Here is a 16,288-nt window from a genome sequence, read left to right on the forward strand (position 1 = left end):
GGCCCTTGCAGGTTGCTAGGCAATCAAGGCCATCCTCCTCGTGGAATAGATGGAGGTCCAGCTTGAACCGCTGCTTGGAGGCAACAAACCACACCTCGTACTCTTGGTCATCCATACATACCAGCACACCGGGCTCGCTCGGATCTTTAATCGCATGGAGCCACTCTTGGTAGAGCTCTATGATGCAAGACTTCCATTCCTTGCACACGGCCGTGCATCTTGCCAGATCCCGCTTGGGCAGAAGCCGCCGCTCGAATAACGCACGCGCTACTTCCATACCCAAACAAGGAAAACAAGTCCGTTTAACGCCGAGCCGAAGGTTTGAGTTTCCTTTTCCAGCCTGTGTTGTTTCCAAAGTAGAGCAATCCACCCTGGCGCCTGGATGAATCGATGCAAGCCTCGCACACACTTTTCTCCAGTTTGGACGAGCAAAATGTGTTCAAACCTGGGGAAGAAATCGAGAGAACAAACAAGAAAGAAAATGAATCACAATGGAAGTGTGAGAGACAATATCAACACCACTTAGTGGGTGATGCAACGCTTGGACCACACCGATAAGCATGGAACGAGCGTCTCCTTCTTCGTAAACACTCGTTAGATAGTTATGCATCTCGATCAAGGCCTGTAAAGAAGCACAACAAAGATTTGTAAAAAGAAGAGGAAGATAGAAATCACAAAAGTTTTCCTGTGATCAAGCTGAGAAACTTCGGTCATGGCTCCTTTAAACCATTCAAAGGAGACTGTGATGGTGCTCCATGTGGTCCATTAACACAGGATATCTACTGGGAAAAAATTTAGAGATCATACGAAAAGCTAAGAAAACAAACTTGATACGACCTGCACATAAGCCATGAAAAACTTGTTAGTTTTCTTCACGAGAAACTTACTTGAGAGAACATTTTCATTAGCTCTTGCGTCCAATCCCCGAGGCTGCGTATGTGTACACTTACATACTCATCTCCCGGTGCGGAAGCTCTGGAGAATGGATGCCTGTAATACAAAAAAATCTTTCAGAAAAAAAAAAACTTTTGTTGCACACAATTCTAGCTTACCATTCGAAGGGTGAAACAGCCGGGCATTGCAAGAAGAGATATATTCCACTCTGATATCTAAAGCCCGGAGGTTTAGTCATGTATAAAGCAAGAACATCTCCTGGGTAAATGAAATATCGTTAAAAAAAGATCGATCAAGCAAAACTTGAAAAGATCCAACTTTGTTTACCTTTACAATGCTAACCTTCTAAGTACAAGCTTGTAGAGCGGTAGTTATATACATCCAGGCCTGCGAGAACAACGAAACACGAAGAAGAAGAAAGGTGTTTACCGTATTTTCTCTCCAGTCCCGAGCGAGGAACAAAACAATGGAGTGAACGATGAGAAGACCGTAAACGAGGACGATCAAATGGTGCGAGTACCATTTTAAAAGGCATTGAAGCCCGTCAAACCTGTGGAATGGCCAGTGGAGCTTAAGGATATTTCTCCTCGACCAGTGCGTGGCCAGCAAAAAAGCGATGATCATGAGCAGCAGCACCATTCATTCCCTCGATCGAAAGCACCAAATCCAGGTACGTCGGCTGCGCAGACTTGAAGTTCACGTGTACTATCTGTATAAACTTGATGTCGTCCACAGTGGAAATCCGGTAAAATTGCAGGTTAAGTGATTGCTGCTGCAACCAGCTGATCTAAGAAAGGAAAAAACAGAAGAACATGTAAGAAGCTCTGACTGTGAAGATTCGTCAATAAAAAAAGGACGACAATGGCGATGGCGATGAAGCAATGAAAAGTATAAGAAATGCATAAACAATAAAGCACGTCAAAGCACACCCAAGCCAAGTACCAGAGACGGCCGGAACAATACTTTAGCTTTTCACTGTCAGGATCACAAGAACAATCAATCAGTCAAGGAAGAACATTACGATCAACTGGTTGAAACGAGAGAAAAGAAAGCAAAGGAAAGAAACACCAGGGACCCGCAAGCAAGAGAATCAACCCAGAAGATGAAAACAAAAAGCCAAACTTGCCAGTCGCGGAGTAAGAAGAACTTGTAAGCAAAAAAACCAAACCACTGGAGAAGATGGAATTTGCAGCGAAGGGTAAGAAGAAGGACAAAAGAGAGAAATATCGCGGTGACGAAGAACCAAACACCAGACAAAAAACATACTTGCAACAGTAGCTGCTCTGAATCCCCGATCCATGTCAGAATGGGTGATCATGGATATTGGCATCACAACCTTCATAGATTATTCCAGTTGGCACAATGCTCAGGTAACTTGGAAACACAAACTTTTGACGGCCATGAATTCTGGCTCTCCACCAGTAGCAACAAGGGCGATGCTTATCGACTGTGGGACAGTTTCTTTCTTCTTCTTCCTTGTCTGTAACTTAAAGGACGCTTGAACGAAACAACAAAGTTTTGCATCAGTAAGTAAACAATCGGTGTCAACGAGCACGTACCAATGCTTCCAGAAAGACAAGGTGCAATTATGTGTAACACAATCCTGTCCAAAAGAAAAAGCGTATAGAAAGAGCATATCGCATTCACAACAAGGGCAGCAATAGAGTTCTCATACTCTGTTAATCATTTTGACATCTCTCTCAGATCTGGAAATGCAGCAAAAAGATTTGCATTTTAAAACATAAAATCTGGAGCTCTTACCAGAGAGAATGGTGAAATCAAATGTGTACAAAGGGGCTCTCACTCACAAGTCACGAGCTGAGTGTCGATTCCTCCATAGGCGTGTTGTACTAGGGGCTTGGACTTCATGGCTCTCCCGGAAGAATTTTGTTGATGGAAGTATGCAAGAATTTCGTTGAATACATTGATTTAAAAGAAAAGGAAGATCAGAAACGTTGGCAAAAGGTAAAACGAAAAGCACCTTGATAATGCCGGTACCAAGCAATCTCGGATCTCGGTAGCGGTAATCTTGGATCTTAAGCAGGCACCAGCCTCCATGGAAGGAAGATAAGTAAAACGACATGGTTCCGAGCTCATAGTGAAAATCAAGAACAAAAACAAAAAGGAAGAACTAACCTGTGCCAAGCTTGCTCGTAACTGAAGTAAGAACTCTTCACAAGCTCTACCTCCGCACCTTGTGTCTCCTCGTCAACTGCAAATCACGAAAACAAAGTCATGGAATGCAAAAGAGAAAGAGAAACACCTTGCTTTCGAAGAGAGCCAATAAAAGACCCTTCCATTTTTGTGTTGGTATAGATGATCGCCCGCTGTGCTTGGAACTTAACTGCGTCAAGCATAAAACCCAAATCGTGGAGCTCTCTACAAAAGTCGCTAAACATCATACCGTTACCTGGAAAAAGAAGCGCGTTCTGATCGAATGGACTCCGTCCGTGTGAATTGACGATCGTGCACACCAAACTCGTCCTCCGATCTACATGCCACCCGCGTCACACCTCGCGGATTCCTGGCGCTCTTCTCGCCTAGCTTGTTCTTGAAGCTAAGCTTTGCCACGGTTATGGTTTTTGGGCATCAATGGGCGCTAATACCAAGCGAAGAGCAAGATAGATCGATTGCTACTGCCTCTGGCAGAAATTCCATGGTGGAGGCTGCTCGATTCTGGCCGCGGTGCCATGGCAATGCTCGATGCCGGTGCTGCGATGGCAAGGCTTGATTCCTGCAGTGCAATGTCTGGCCGTGCCGCGATGGTGAGGGTCTATTCCAGCCGCCTTGCGATGGCAATGATCGCTGCTTCCAGCCGTCGTGCGATGGCAATGATCGCTGCTTCCGGCCGTGTTGCGAGGTCTGGATGCTTTCTTGTGATGGAAGGGCTCGAAATTTATTTGATCAGGCAAGCGAGATTTACATGGAGAGAGCATTGGTGCTGCTTCACGCAATTGTATCACTTAGGGCGTCATCTTTGTTTGAATGAATTCCTTGTTTAACTGGTGGTTTTCCAAAAGAATTTTATCATCGATTTCAGGCAAATGAAGCTGAGCGTATTTGGATGGCGTGCATGCTCTACATCGTGAAGAAGCTGGAGAGGAAAGGAGTTCACGCATTTATGCCGTCACAGGTTCTATGAGTGACTAATCTAAGGTGAGCTTCGTTAGTTTTTGTTGATTCTTTTGCCCATACTTTAAACTCGTGAGCAGTGATATTACTACTCTTCCACAGTTCTTAAGAAATTGGATACCAACTCTGGAGGGTATTTTCAGTGTAGAAGACCAAGAAACTTTGATAGTTCTATCCAGGTGAGAGATTGATTACATTGTCAAATTTCCCGACAGTTTTCCGACAGCCACTACAAAAGGTTTCAGGATTACTTGAGTAATAAAAGGACATGATAGCTGCTCTTTCTGGCTGCCTTCCTTGGGCAGCATCCTAATCTTTCTTATGTGTACAAACACTCTTCTAACCGTCATTGTAAGATGTGGTGCTTTGCAACGCTTGATCTCTGATAAACTATTTCCAATTTGTAATTTCCATTGATTTTCTTTTCAGATGGCATAGTCCACGTCAAGGGATTGCTACCTATCAATTTGAAACTTCTGGAGGTTATGGCATGTGACCGAAACATAATTGAAGAGGTCCTGTGTGATCTCTGATAAACTATTTCCAATTTGTAATTTCCATTGATTTTCTTTCCAGATGGCATAGTCCACGTCAAGGGATTGCTACCTATCAATTTGAAACTTCTGGAGGTTATGGCATGTGACCGAAACATAATTGAAGAGGTGGCACACAGGACCAAACTTGTACTTGAAGAGCTAGAACTGAAAAATGGAACAGAAGAGTTAGCTCATGAAAACATATTATGTGGCATTTTAGACTTTTTTATGACCCTTAAACACTCTAAATGAGTTTTTTACCCCTTTTTTCTTCTAGTGTTCTACTCATTATGCTTTGCAATATAAACTACTAAAGGTTGATGATTTTGATTCCAAGAGTTTGTTCCTACCACAAAAACCCTTTAGATGAGTAATGTTATTAATTTTTTAGTATAATAGTGCTTATTAGTGTTTGTCAATGCTTTATAAAGTAAGCCTCTTTGCATGATTCTACTCTACCAAAATTTACTCATGTGGCAAAAGTATTCTAAGTACTTTTTTGTTCTTGTAATTTTTTAGTCGTAATGCTCTATCACATACTTTATAGCAAGAGTTACATTGAATGAAAGTTGGTCCTATTGCCAAGGCCAGGCCAAGATGCCTTCTTCCATACAAATTTATTTATATTACATTGTTGTTATTGATAGTACTAATTATTCTTTTTTTCTTCAGATAAAATTCTTTTAAAAACAACACAATTATTCTTGGATTTTTTTGGGATCACGGAAATTATGTAATATGTTTTACATATTCACAGAAACATATGTTTCACCATATGTAAAATATGTAAAACATATTTTACATATGGTTTACATCAAATTAATTTGAAATTGTTAATGAAGTTATAGTTTTAACAATTTATATTTTAAATTCCCACCAACTGATGATGTATTCAATATGTCGAAATAAAAATGCAATTAGAAAGAAGAAAGTGGTAAAATTGAAAATAGGTAAATATGAGGCATATAATAAATATCAAGATGGAACAAAAAAATTAGTTCAACCAAGGCAATTTCCATTTATTACTATTAATTTTTTTGGTAATACCTTTCTATTTTAAAATTTTAATTTACAAAATTTATTTTTTAGGTAATGGCTCTAGGATAGTTAAGACTTTCGAAGAAATTAAAAAATGGATGGAGACACTAGTGATATTTCAAAAAGTTATGTGCTTTACTCAACAAAGAATCATAAGAAATTGACATAATAATAGTTAATTATATTATACAAAGTAATTTTACTTCCATCAAAAGTTGATGACCTTGATTCCATTGCATTTGTGAAACTTGCTCCTACCACAAAAACATTTTAGATAAATAATGTTATCAGCTTTTTAGTATAATAGTGCTCATTAGTGGTTGTCAATGCTTTATAAGGCAAGCCCCTCGCATGATTCCACTCTAACAAAGTTTACTTTTATTGTAAAAATCTTTCAAATACTTTTTTGTTTTTATAATTTTTTAATAGTAGTGTTCCATCACATGCTTTATAGCAAGAGTTGCCTTGAGTGGAGGTTACTTTTATTGCCAAGGCCAGGCCAAAATGCCTTTTTCCATACAAGTTTATTTATATTACATTGTTGTTATTGATAGTATTAATTATTCTTTTTTTTAAATAAAATTATTTTAAAAGCAACACAATTGTTCTTGGATTTTTTTGGGATCACGGAAACTATATAATATGTTTCACATATTCACGGAACATATGTTTTACATATTTTACATATGGTTTACATCAAATTAGTTTGAAATTGTTAATAAAGTTATAGTTTTAATAATTTATGTTTTAGATTCCCACTAAGTGATAATGCATTCAATATGTTAGGATAAAAATGCAATCAAAAAGAAGAAAGTGGTAAAATTGAATATGGGTAAATATGAGATATATCACAAATATCAAGATGGAACAGAAAAATTAGTTCAACCAAGGCAATCTCCATTTACTACTATTGGTTTTACTGGTAATACCTTTCTATTTTAAATTTTTAGTTTACAAAATTTATTTTTTAGGTAATGGCTCTAGAATAGTTAAAACTTTAGAAGAAATCAAAAAAATGAATGGAGACATTAGTGATATCTCAAAAAGTTATGTGCTTTACTCAACAAAGAGTTATAAAATATTGACATAATGGTAGTTAGTTATATTAGACAAAATAATTTTAGTTTATTTGTTATTTAAATTTTAATAAATTAACATTTTTTTAGTGGAGATAGAGCCAAAGAAATGGGTGCAAAAGAAAGTGAAGGGTGTATTGGCTTTGAAACTTTTTATACTTTACCAGCTTTGAGGAAATCTCTTCACCAAGCCCATGATATTAATAAAAAGATATTTGCACATATCACTTTCAACATTACTAGTGTTGCAATTAACAATGATCCAAACTACAGCTATTCCATGAAATGTATTGTTTTTGGGAAGATTGGGCACAACAAAGAGTATAAGTAACAAGAGTCTACAGTGGAGTACTTTGTACCAATCTTCTAGTAAATTTTTCTTTATACTTCATTATTCTTATTGGTTATTAATGTTACAGACTACAAATGTTACTAGAAATTGTAAATTCACGAAATGATTGTTCAGGCTGAGCATTGTCAATGCTTGATGGGATTGGGTTTAAGACAATTATTGCATCTTAACCCTAAAGTTTTGAAAGGATGAACAAAATGACCTTTGGAAGGGGTGTATAGCGAAATTCAGCCATTTTACTAAAACCAACACTTGAATAACTTCCATAAGAAACATTGGCCTCCACTCTTTTGGTTGGCCATGTGCTGTTCTCGCTATATATTAGAGGCCATATTTTAAAAATATTTGTCGCTAAAACAAAAAGTGTCAAATGTCCTAGATGTTGAACTTATTGAGACACTTGGAGCATTAACCTCATGCAAAGAATCAAACAGAAACTTCAGCACGCAGGAACCTTCTTTCCATCCTCAATGAAGTAAATAGCTGACTCAGGGATCTGTATAATCAAATCGATTTAGCACATTGCATGAGAAAAACGTAGCTTACATTCTGCCATGTTTCTGTGATGAACTCTACGATATCTAGTAGAATGTCTCCTTGCACATCGATTTGCTCTTTCTCGGTAGGACCCTAGTCATCCAGAGAAAAAGGAACTTATCTTCAAATCCAAGCAGGCCCGAGGGAATACAAACCTTCACGACCGAAGCACCGCTTGCAAACTTCTTTCCAAGTTTCTTCGAAGCGTCAGCAAGCTTGACACCTACATTACAATGTCGAGAGATCAAAACAAAAGCAATAGAAGCTGCCTACCAAACATGTCGAGGCCTTTGATCGTTGTCAAGCACTTTCTCTTGTTCCTGGTAACTCTCTCTACCAACACTTCAAGCTTTTCCTGCACACAACATCGTAAAGAACTTCCAAAATCACAAAACTTCTCACCTTCTTTTTGATTTTTCCTCCCGGCAACCTCTTGATCTCCTCCTCTACACGTAGAATAGAAAAAAACGAGTTAACAAAAAAGAAGCACAGCTCTAGAGCAAGAGCATGGATTACCTTGCGTTTTAGAGCTATTCCCCACATCCGATACTGTCATTCCTCCCAGCTGCTGAGCAATCTTCTCTGTAAGGAAACAAAGAAACAGAGCAAAGATTTAAGCCTCTAGAAGGGAAAAAAAAAACGCTTTACGCTGCCTTTCACAAGCTCGGGGTACAAATCCGAGGCATTCTCCACAAGCCATGGCTTGCATTTCTCGAAATCCGGCCCAAACTCGCAGTACTCCGGTGGCAAGCTACACACTGCTGAAACAAAATCACGAATCGAGCGAATCTACAAGAGAACATACCTCCGCAATACAGCATTTTGATCTTCCACGCGAAGAACCCTAACAGCTTCCCTTTAACAGGCACCGCCCCGTTAGCGCAAATGCCGTCAACGTGTCGCCATCGGGGCCGTTGATTTAGGGTTGCCGGTTATAAATTGAGAAGGGGGCAAAGAATGCTTGGGCTTGGCGATGGCTATGGCGACGAAGATGACGCGCGCGTGGGTTTGGATCGCTGTCGCAGCGATGCTCCTTGCATGCCGTGTGGGTGAGGCGAGTCGATTTGGTAGGGATAGGAGGATCGAATTTGGGGGCGGCAAGCGCGTGTCCTCGCTGGTGGGCGGCTGGAGCGCGATCGATCCCAAGGACCCCAATGTCGTCACGCTTGCGAAATTTGCAGTCCACGAGCACAACAAGAAGCTGGTAAGCCATCATATCCTTCTTCTTGGCGCTTGAGTTTGTTTTCTATGATTTCTTTGGTAGATCATAGAGTGAAAGTTGTTGTGATCTTTCTTTGGTTGCCTAGCTATACAAAATGTGGACTCCTATTTCCTTAGCTTCTTTGCGCTTTGAGTTTTCTTTCTTCTTCTTCTTCCTTTGTTTCTTTGGTAGATCATAGAGTAAAATTGTGATCTTCTCCTCCATTTCTTTGGTTGCCTAGCGACACAAAATGTGGACTCCTATAATTTCCTTGGCTTCTTTGCTTTGCTTTGCTTCTCCTATGACTTAGCCATCGAAAATGGTGGACTTCCCTTAGTTTTCTTCCAGATTGGAAATGTGGAAGCTTATATAACTTGTGATTCTTCCTTCCAGAGTGGCCATGGGACGCTCTTGTACTCCAAACTGGTGGAAGCGAAGAGCCAAGTAGTGTCCGGAGTGATGTATCTCCTCACGGTCGAGGCGACGGATAGCAAGAACAGTGTTTGCAGCTACGAGGCCAAAGTTTGGGTGAAAGAGTGGGAGAACTTCCGGAGATTGATGTCGTTTGATCCAGTGACTAAATCTTAGGCAGCACTAGCGGCGGCAAAGATGGAAAAAAATAACTCAAAAACAGGTTCTCCAGTTCTAAGTTTTTGTTCTAATCCAGAGAATTGTTGCTCGGTGTTCCTTCGCGGCCATTTCACGGGCATTAAATAAAAACATTGGCAGTTTCCCGGGATAAGTATGAGTTGCCAATTTCAGCCGCAGTGGAGCACATATCCACAGCAAACCAAACACTTTTACCCACGTAGCGAATAGTTTGATTCCTTGTTCATAGTGCTTGCCAACTTTTCCAATGTATATATATGCCAATGATTGTGTTGGAATCACGATCACCACCATGACACGCTACTTACAAACCACATTCTTGACATGACGAAGTCATGATTTATTTCGATAATTCAATGTTCTAGCTTGTACATTCTAGGTATATTCACTATGATCTTTCAGCCTTGTTTAGATTTAATAAATACTAAACCATACGCATGAGAATAGTATTTGACCCATTTTGTAAGGTCTCGTACTAATGCAGTGGCAAATGCTTGACAAAATTTCGTATGAAAAGTTTCTGGGCACGTAGCAGAATCTAGAGCTCACAGCGAACCAAGCACACGTTTTTTTGTAGCGTGAGCCAAAAGCATGGATAAATGTATGAACAACTTCGGTCCTTTGGTGAGTGGATTGTCAAATCGTCCCTGAAGTTTTGTCCGCTTTCCTTGGCCTTTGTAAAATAGTTCTCAAAACATGAAACAGCAGGAAAATAACTGATCAAATCATATAGATCTAAACAAGATATAGTCAAAGCGTCGCATTCGCAGGAATTCCGCAGAGCCCAGAGCCCAGAGCCAAAGTGCCACATAAACGCAGCGATCTTTCAGTCAGGATCTTGTGGCAGCGATCATATGGACCAAAAGGCTGGAGTTGCAGAGAAGCTCTAATCAAAAGAACAGTAATTCAAAATCAGGCAAACAGGAAAACAGGGGGAACTTAGCAGGGAGAACTTGGCAGGGCAGTGACCTTCTGTCCGACACAGGGTCAAGTATCTTCGATAATTCTCTCTGAAATTATTGTTCCATGCTGTGCTGGTGTGTGTGCGTTCAAGAACGAGAAAAAGGGGAAAGAAAAAGATTGGATACTTTATTTCTACAGAACAATGCTTTCACATTTAAAGAGCACACACCCCAATGCTCCAACACTGATCTTAATATTTTTCTTTCGACCACGTACTGCCAGCAAGCTGGACCGGTGTTAATTTTTGTTATTTTTCAGCCAAATTTACAATCCAACAAAGCAAATTCGTTAGCAAAACTAGCCGGTTCATAAATCTCTTTCCTTGTCATAAATCTCGTGAAATGGCACACAAGAGACTTTCCAGTACGAAAGCGTACGAAAGCGAAGGGGTGGCGGCGGCGATGAATCCAGGGATAAGTTTCCTCCCAGCTTTATGTTTAGTTGTATCATGTACTTGCCTTGGCCTTAAAACCAAGTCATGCTAAATTGGAACAAACTCAGAGGCAATGGATTTGACCCACTTGATCAGGGTTACAGAACGGTGTGCCACTCTTACGGAACTTTTTAACGGTGATTGTGTCGAAAGCTTTTGTTGAATTCGAGCCTGTAACTTTGAAGATAATAATTCTGATATTAGTAATATAATACTGTACAAAACGCACAGGATGATTCAAGCATGTAGCAGATCTATCAACTTGCATTTGCATTGGACACAGGTCAGAGGGAAATGAATCTAAATGATAATTCATGTGCTAAAAATACAAAACAAATAGCAAGAGTTTGTACAGTATGGGTCTCTACTACTCCTCCTGTCCATCTTACTGAGGGAGTGACGCACCACCTTTGTGCAACGTAAGACTCTGCTGGGTCAAATTTATTACTAGCCAGTTCTCCATGTTGAGTCTAGAGAGAAAAAATCCAAAAAAATAAAGCGCTCTAGAAACATCCAAACTGGAATCTCAGTTGGCAAGATCAAAAGACTGAAACTTTTCCATTCGACTAAAAGTGAGTTACCATTCTCAGAGCTTCTATTTTGTCTAGTATAAACTTCATTTCACAAGAGCTCAGGAACCAAAGAGGGGAAAACGAAAACAGGCCCACGACCCGAAAAATCCAAGCTGAGAGGTTGTAGTTTTGGAGAATGGAGACGACGGTCTTCGTCCCTGCATACTCTGGGCCTAGCACATGTATGAAGCTCGTAGGGCAAAGCATAGATTTGTGCCAGCAGCATCAGTCCAAGCATCCTTTCCAATTCAACATTCTTCTGCCAAGAACAAGAAGAAAATAAAAAAGAGAAAAGAAGCCAGCGAATTCCACCTATAGAGATCACCATTGCTCCTCTCGGGAGGCACGAAGCGCAAGAAGTATAGAGCCAGGCACTTACAATCCCCGTAGCTTTCATTAGCAGGCTTTGGGACGATACTGCGTTTGCCTAGAGCGTAGCTTTGTCACTCAAGATAGATTGAGCTCCTCAAAGTTCCACAGTCTAATCTCCTCGTCTACTTCCACTTCCACCACGCTCAATCCTCCTTCCCACATCGGCGGGGGAGCAACGAGCAAAGCCTGCGCCATATGCGATAGCATGACGCTCGGCATCATAAACACGAGATCTTCGTCCACATAGTTGATCACGGTGGTAGCAGTAGACGTTGTAGAAGTGCTAGAGCCACTCGACTCGAGCTGCAAAATCGATTTTTGCTGGCTCGTCGCCGGGGGTATCGATTCCACCGCTGATGAAGCGAGCACTCCCGCGGCTACTTTGGGCTCTTGGAACTCTTGGAACTCTTCGTTCTTGGTGTGATCTTCGACGAATGCAAACGCTGCAGCCACCGCGGCCTCTTGAATCGCCTTTGGAGACAAGGCCGAGGGGCGAGGGAGCGAGTCGGCCGACTCTGGAAAGTTGAGGAGCGCGGCGTCGCCCTTGAGGCTCAAGGCCGCCACGTCGTGAGCTCGGGCCGCCATCTCGGGTGTTGGAAACGATCCCAGCCATATCCGCGACTTTTTCTTGGGCTCGCGGATCTCCGACACCCATTTCCCCCAGCTCCTGCGCCGGACCCCTCTGTACACCCGGTGGTGTGCTCCGGAGCTTCCAAAAGATGGTTTTTCCTTGGCTTCCTCCATAGGCTGAGCATGGCTTCCTGTCCTCGTCTTCGCTTTCTTCGTGGCCTCGCTCGCCAGCTCGCTCAAAAATCTCTTTTCGGGATGCTTGGACGAGCGGTTCGCCTCTGCAAGCACAGAAAAGATGTGAGACCAAATGGAAGACCTTTGTACCATACCATACCATTACTGCTCAAAGCGATGGCGGATTCTTTCTCGGTGTGATGGTGATGATTACATTGCAACCTTAGAATTCCTGGAGTGGAGCTCGAGGACGAGAATCGGGAAGAGCAACAAGTATCCGGAGACTTCGTTTGTCGCCACCAATGTGACTTTGCTTCACCCATTGGATCAAACCAACAACTTGGGCACCGCGGAGCAGCACTGCCTTTGCTCTGCTCGAATGCAATCTTTGGAAAGCTTCACTGCCGCTACAGCCCCTGCTACTACTGCTGCCCGAGCGCAATTCTCCCCTTTCAGGCATGGACGATTTCTCCACGACAAGGAGGGAGCTTAAATGCTCTCAATTGCCACGGAGATGACCCGGAATGGCACACATCACCTCCAGAAAAAAAAGAAAAAAGAAAAAAAACACGAAAACAAAAAGCCTCAGTAAATATAAAGAGGGAAGGAACGAAAAGAAAAAACAATGAAAAGCATCCAAATCAATGTCAAGGTGGTCAGCCAAAGAACCGTATACTCCAGCGTACCTTATTTACATGCATTGAAGAGGTAGAAAGCCATGAACTGGGACGAGGAGACGCTTCAAGCAAACTTTGCATGGCTGCAAGAAGCAACATGATAATTCCACAGAGCTGGGACCCTTTTGCCAATATACTCCCGTGCAAAATAACTGCCACTTGAAAAGGTAACGTTTTTAAAGTTCCCGGATCTGGATCCACAGAGAAAATACACGATTACCAAACTCGAAAGTGGAAAGATTATGAAATACCTTTGTTCCAGGCTCACAACAGAAAAGGTGTTTATTTTAAGCCCCTGCAGGAAAAACACGATTAGAGTTATGTAATACCTTTGTTTCAGGCTCTGGCAATGAAAGCGCCTTGTTTGATTTTTTTTCTTCTTCCACGCAGATGTTTCTTCGCATGGGATTTCCAAATGTCTGACTTTAAACATGGCATCTTTGGACGTAGCATCTGTGAAAGAGAAGTGACCGCTTACTCAACATCTCGTGAGCTGGATCCTCTAAAAAATTCCTGGGCGAAGAAGGGGGGCACAGGTGGAGAAAGAGAAAGAAAGCTCTAGCCTTTACGACGGCCTAGCCACAAGTTGTAGTGGCGAGAAGACCAACAACTTTTCGATACTCCCTCTCACTTTTCTATCAGATTTTATGTGATCAATATAGGCAAGCACACCGTAGCTTGCAGAACTTTTCGAGCGTCCCAGGGAGAAAAAAGATTATTGTAATCGGTGAGTGACCAGCGATCGAGATCATGAATCTCGCCATCGGTAACCACAATTGGGATTGCAACAGACAAAGAAAAGAGTCATCCCCTCCTCTCCTCTTGTGGTTGCCTAGCGGAAGAAAAAAAAATCAAGAGACCGCAAAAAAGAAACCACGTAAACATTCCAACTTTCAAGCCGTGGATGAAAGCAAGCTAAGAGAAAAAACAAGAAAGAAAATAAACAAGGAGAGGCACAAACCTGAAAGAAGACGGCTTCTCCGTGCTTGCATCTGACGCATCGAACAGATTTTGTACGCGGTAGCGTAGGATCCGACGCAACGTCCTGCAAGACTTGCGTACGCTCCCCAGCGCTGTGATGGACTTCGTTCCTGTACACGCAGTTATTGTCCGCTACTTCCTGACCAGTAGCGAAAGTTTCACAATCACCAGGAAGAAGATCAAGGAGATCAGTGAAATGCGTGACTGGATCTCTAAAGAATCAAAGAGATCTTACTTGGTGGTCGCAGTTCCGACAGGCATACAGCAAGATCTTTTGATCCCGGTCCTCCTTGGGATACAGGATGTTGTTACTGCAAGAGGGGATCCAAAGCCTTTCAATGCCACGAGCAAAAACCACACTTTCAATGCGACGAGCATTCATTCGTTCGAGAAAATCAATGAATTTCCCGACACCCAATGCGGAGTTACACAAGATGCCGCCGAGCGCGAGCTCCAGCGACGCGAGACGAGCAAACCCAACTCACCATTCCCGGCAGAACTTCATGGTACTCATCCTTGCGGGAGTTTCCTTTTCCCCTTTGCACGTTAGGGCTGGGAAGTAACAGTGATAAACCCTAATTACGTGTGCATGAGGTTTTCTTTCAAGCATTTGTCTATCTCTGTTTCCAGCTTGATTTCGAATCTCTCCAGTCCATGAGTCTCGACATCTCTACGTCAAAGGTGGGTCATTGATCAAGGCCAAAACCTTTGCTCTCTCTCTCTCTCTCTCTCTCTCTCGCCTCTCCCTCCATTCTTGAGTGCGAGACCCACGAGAGAGCGGCTGGCAACTCGCTTGTTTCAAGAGACAATGAACGCAGTCAAGTGTACGAATGCCGCCACGCCCTCACAGCTGTTTTCTTTAGAAAAAACTTACACGAATCAGGACGTGAAATCACTACTTTGGTTTTTAGTATGATTTTTTGTAGAAGCTCACAAATCCCCAAACAGTCAGGCCAAAAAGTGCTGCTTTGTTTGGACCGTGCAGTTAAAAATCACGACTTTAATGGAGACGCAGAGAACGCAATATGAATGGCAGGAAGACCATCCTCGAATCTTCATACACGGCATTGCCACGGCAAAAAGAAAAGTAGATATTACCCTTGAATCACTGCAAAGTTTTAGTTCGGTCATCTTCCAGCAAAAGCAAGGAGTTTAACACAGCGATGTAGATTGCCAGACGTTCAAGCGCTTAGTATATAATTTGTCTTGTATCAATGCGTTATGGTCATTAGTATAATATAATATATCGATTTGATTAATGAACTCCTTTATCTTAAAACCAAGTCTTGCAAGTTTTTTAGAAAATTTCAGGCGGTGGCGCTAGAAACATGGGGGCTGCTCTTATTGGGGGTGATGCTTTGCTTTGCTCGCCGCTGAAGAAGTTCAAGAAATTCAAGCACATGAACAATGCCGAGCTCGACGTTCTTTCTTCCACACACCGGACGGGGTTAGCATTTTGGAGGATTGGAGCCCGGTTCCTGGAGAATGATCGCGATGTTGCCAACTTGGGCAAACTTGGACTCGGAGCCTGAAACCAAGTTAGTGCTTCTTTTGAAGAGCTTGGATGAAAAATAAATCGCTCAAAGAGCTACCTGATTTACAACCTATAGTACGTGTGCATGACGAGGTTTTCTTTCATCATGAAACCAATTATAGCTGGAACTCTGAAGGAAGATTCTCTATCATCACAGAAAGCCTAGTTCCAGTCTACTTGTGACGTTTTGTTTCTATGTCCAGCCCAATTACAATGGGCTGTGTCTCCTCTTTCTTTCTCTTCCAGCTTGAATTCTAATCACTCTAGCCCAGAAGTCTTCATCGATCCTCCATCGCTACGTCAGAGGTGGGTCAAAAGCCAGCATTGCTGTGATTGGATCAAAAGCCAATAACCTTTCGCTCTTGCTTGTCACTCTTTCCCTCCCTTGACAAGGACAAGCCTAAATTTTCATTAATGTAGTTTTTGAGTCCCACTAGCCAGCGATTCGCTGGCTGACTGGCAACTCGGTTGTTTCAAGAGACAAAGAACAAATTGACAACACTATACACTCTCACAGCTGTTTGCTTTAGAAAATCAGGCAGAAACTTCACGAATCACGACGATACTAATGAAATCCACTACATTGTTTAGCATGATTTTCTGTAGAAGTCCCAATCCCAAAACAAATGTCTGCTTG

The 16,288-nt window shown here is 42.0% G+C and overlaps 4 protein-coding genes across 5 annotated transcripts; 1 reads left to right on the top strand and 3 right to left on the bottom strand.

Moving 5' to 3' along the window:
* Positions 1-7,347: 7,347 nt before the first annotated feature.
* Positions 7,348-8,496, bottom strand: LOC9657445 (translation machinery-associated protein 22). 2 transcript variants are annotated; one of them, XM_002987203.2, is made up of 8 exons: positions 8,371-8,496; positions 8,219-8,323; positions 8,082-8,147; positions 7,968-8,011; positions 7,839-7,920; positions 7,721-7,788; positions 7,575-7,658; positions 7,348-7,524 (listed from the first exon to the last, which is right to left on the bottom strand). In XM_002987203.2, exons 1-8 carry the CDS (start codon positions 8,384-8,386, stop codon positions 7,468-7,470), a joined length of 522 nt encoding a protein of 173 aa, XP_002987249.1. In that variant the 5' UTR covers positions 8,387-8,496; the 3' UTR covers positions 7,348-7,467. The 2 variants fall into 2 exon arrangements, with proteins under 2 accessions (XP_002987249.1, XP_024516711.1); XM_024660943.1 differs by lacking the exon at positions 8,371-8,496 and having other exon boundaries at positions 8,214-8,325.
* Positions 8,497-8,508: 12 nt separating this feature from the next.
* Positions 8,509-9,505, top strand: LOC9657446 (cysteine proteinase inhibitor A). Its single transcript, XM_002987121.2, has 2 exons — positions 8,509-8,769; positions 9,160-9,505. Exons 1-2 carry the CDS (start codon positions 8,539-8,541, stop codon positions 9,352-9,354), a joined length of 426 nt encoding a protein of 141 aa, XP_002987167.2. The 5' UTR covers positions 8,509-8,538; the 3' UTR covers positions 9,355-9,505.
* Positions 9,506-11,707: 2,202 nt separating this feature from the next.
* LOC9657447 (ethylene-responsive transcription factor TINY) lies at positions 11,708-13,580 on the bottom strand. The gene is made up of 4 exons (XM_024660942.1): positions 13,388-13,580; positions 13,146-13,327; positions 12,620-12,997; positions 11,708-12,563 (listed from the first exon to the last, which is right to left on the bottom strand). The coding sequence occupies exons 3-4, from the start codon at positions 12,780-12,782 to the stop codon at positions 11,791-11,793; spliced, it is 936 nt and encodes a 311-aa protein (XP_024516710.1). The 5' UTR covers positions 12,783-12,997; positions 13,146-13,327; positions 13,388-13,580; the 3' UTR covers positions 11,708-11,790.
* Positions 13,581-13,851: 271 nt separating this feature from the next.
* Positions 13,852-14,689, bottom strand: LOC9656713 (DNA-directed RNA polymerases II, IV and V subunit 9A). Its single transcript, XM_002987205.2, has 4 exons — positions 14,603-14,689; positions 14,353-14,428; positions 14,098-14,256; positions 13,852-13,968 (listed from the first exon to the last, which is right to left on the bottom strand). The coding sequence occupies exons 1-4, from the start codon at positions 14,629-14,631 to the stop codon at positions 13,885-13,887; spliced, it is 348 nt and encodes a 115-aa protein (XP_002987251.1). The 5' UTR covers positions 14,632-14,689; the 3' UTR covers positions 13,852-13,884.
* Between the last annotated feature and the right edge of the window lie 1,599 nt (positions 14,690-16,288).

This window comes from Selaginella moellendorffii, unplaced genomic scaffold (assembly GCF_000143415.4).
Source record: "Selaginella moellendorffii unplaced genomic scaffold, v1.0 SELMOscaffold_79, whole genome shotgun sequence".
NCBI classification, from domain to species: domain Eukaryota; kingdom Viridiplantae; phylum Streptophyta; class Lycopodiopsida; order Selaginellales; family Selaginellaceae; genus Selaginella; species Selaginella moellendorffii.

Coding starts and splice junctions, on each gene's coding strand:
- LOC9657447 (XM_024660942.1), bottom strand. CDS start 12,782: ATGGGTGAAGCAAAGTCACATTGGTGGCGACAAACGAAGTCTCCGGAT. Junction 12,564..12,619: donor CATCGCTTTGAGCAGTAATG/GTATGGTATGGT, acceptor CTGTGCTTGCAG/AGGCGAACCGCTCGTCCAAG.
- LOC9657445 (XM_002987203.2), bottom strand. Junction 7,789..7,838: donor CAAAGGCCTCGACATGTTTG/GTAGGCAGCTTC, acceptor ATTGTAATGTAG/GTGTCAAGCTTGCTGACGCT. Junction 7,525..7,574: donor TCACAGAAACATGGCAGAAT/GTAAGCTACGTT, acceptor TTGATTATACAG/ATCCCTGAGTCAGCTATTTA.
- LOC9656713 (XM_002987205.2), bottom strand. CDS start 14,631: ATGAGTACCATGAAGTTCTGCCGGGAATG. Junction 14,429..14,602: donor ATGAAGTTCTGCCGGGAATG/GTGAGTTGGGTT, acceptor CCCCTCTTGCAG/TAACAACATCCTGTATCCCA. Junction 14,257..14,352: donor GTCGGAACTGCGACCACCAA/GTAAGATCTCTT, acceptor GCTACTGGTCAG/GAAGTAGCGGACAATAACTG.
- LOC9657446 (XM_002987121.2), top strand. CDS start 8,539: ATGGCTATGGCGACGAAGATGACGCGCGCGTGGGTTTGGATCGCTGTC. Junction 8,770..9,159: donor ACGAGCACAACAAGAAGCTG/GTAAGCCATCAT, acceptor TCTTCCTTCCAG/AGTGGCCATGGGACGCTCTT.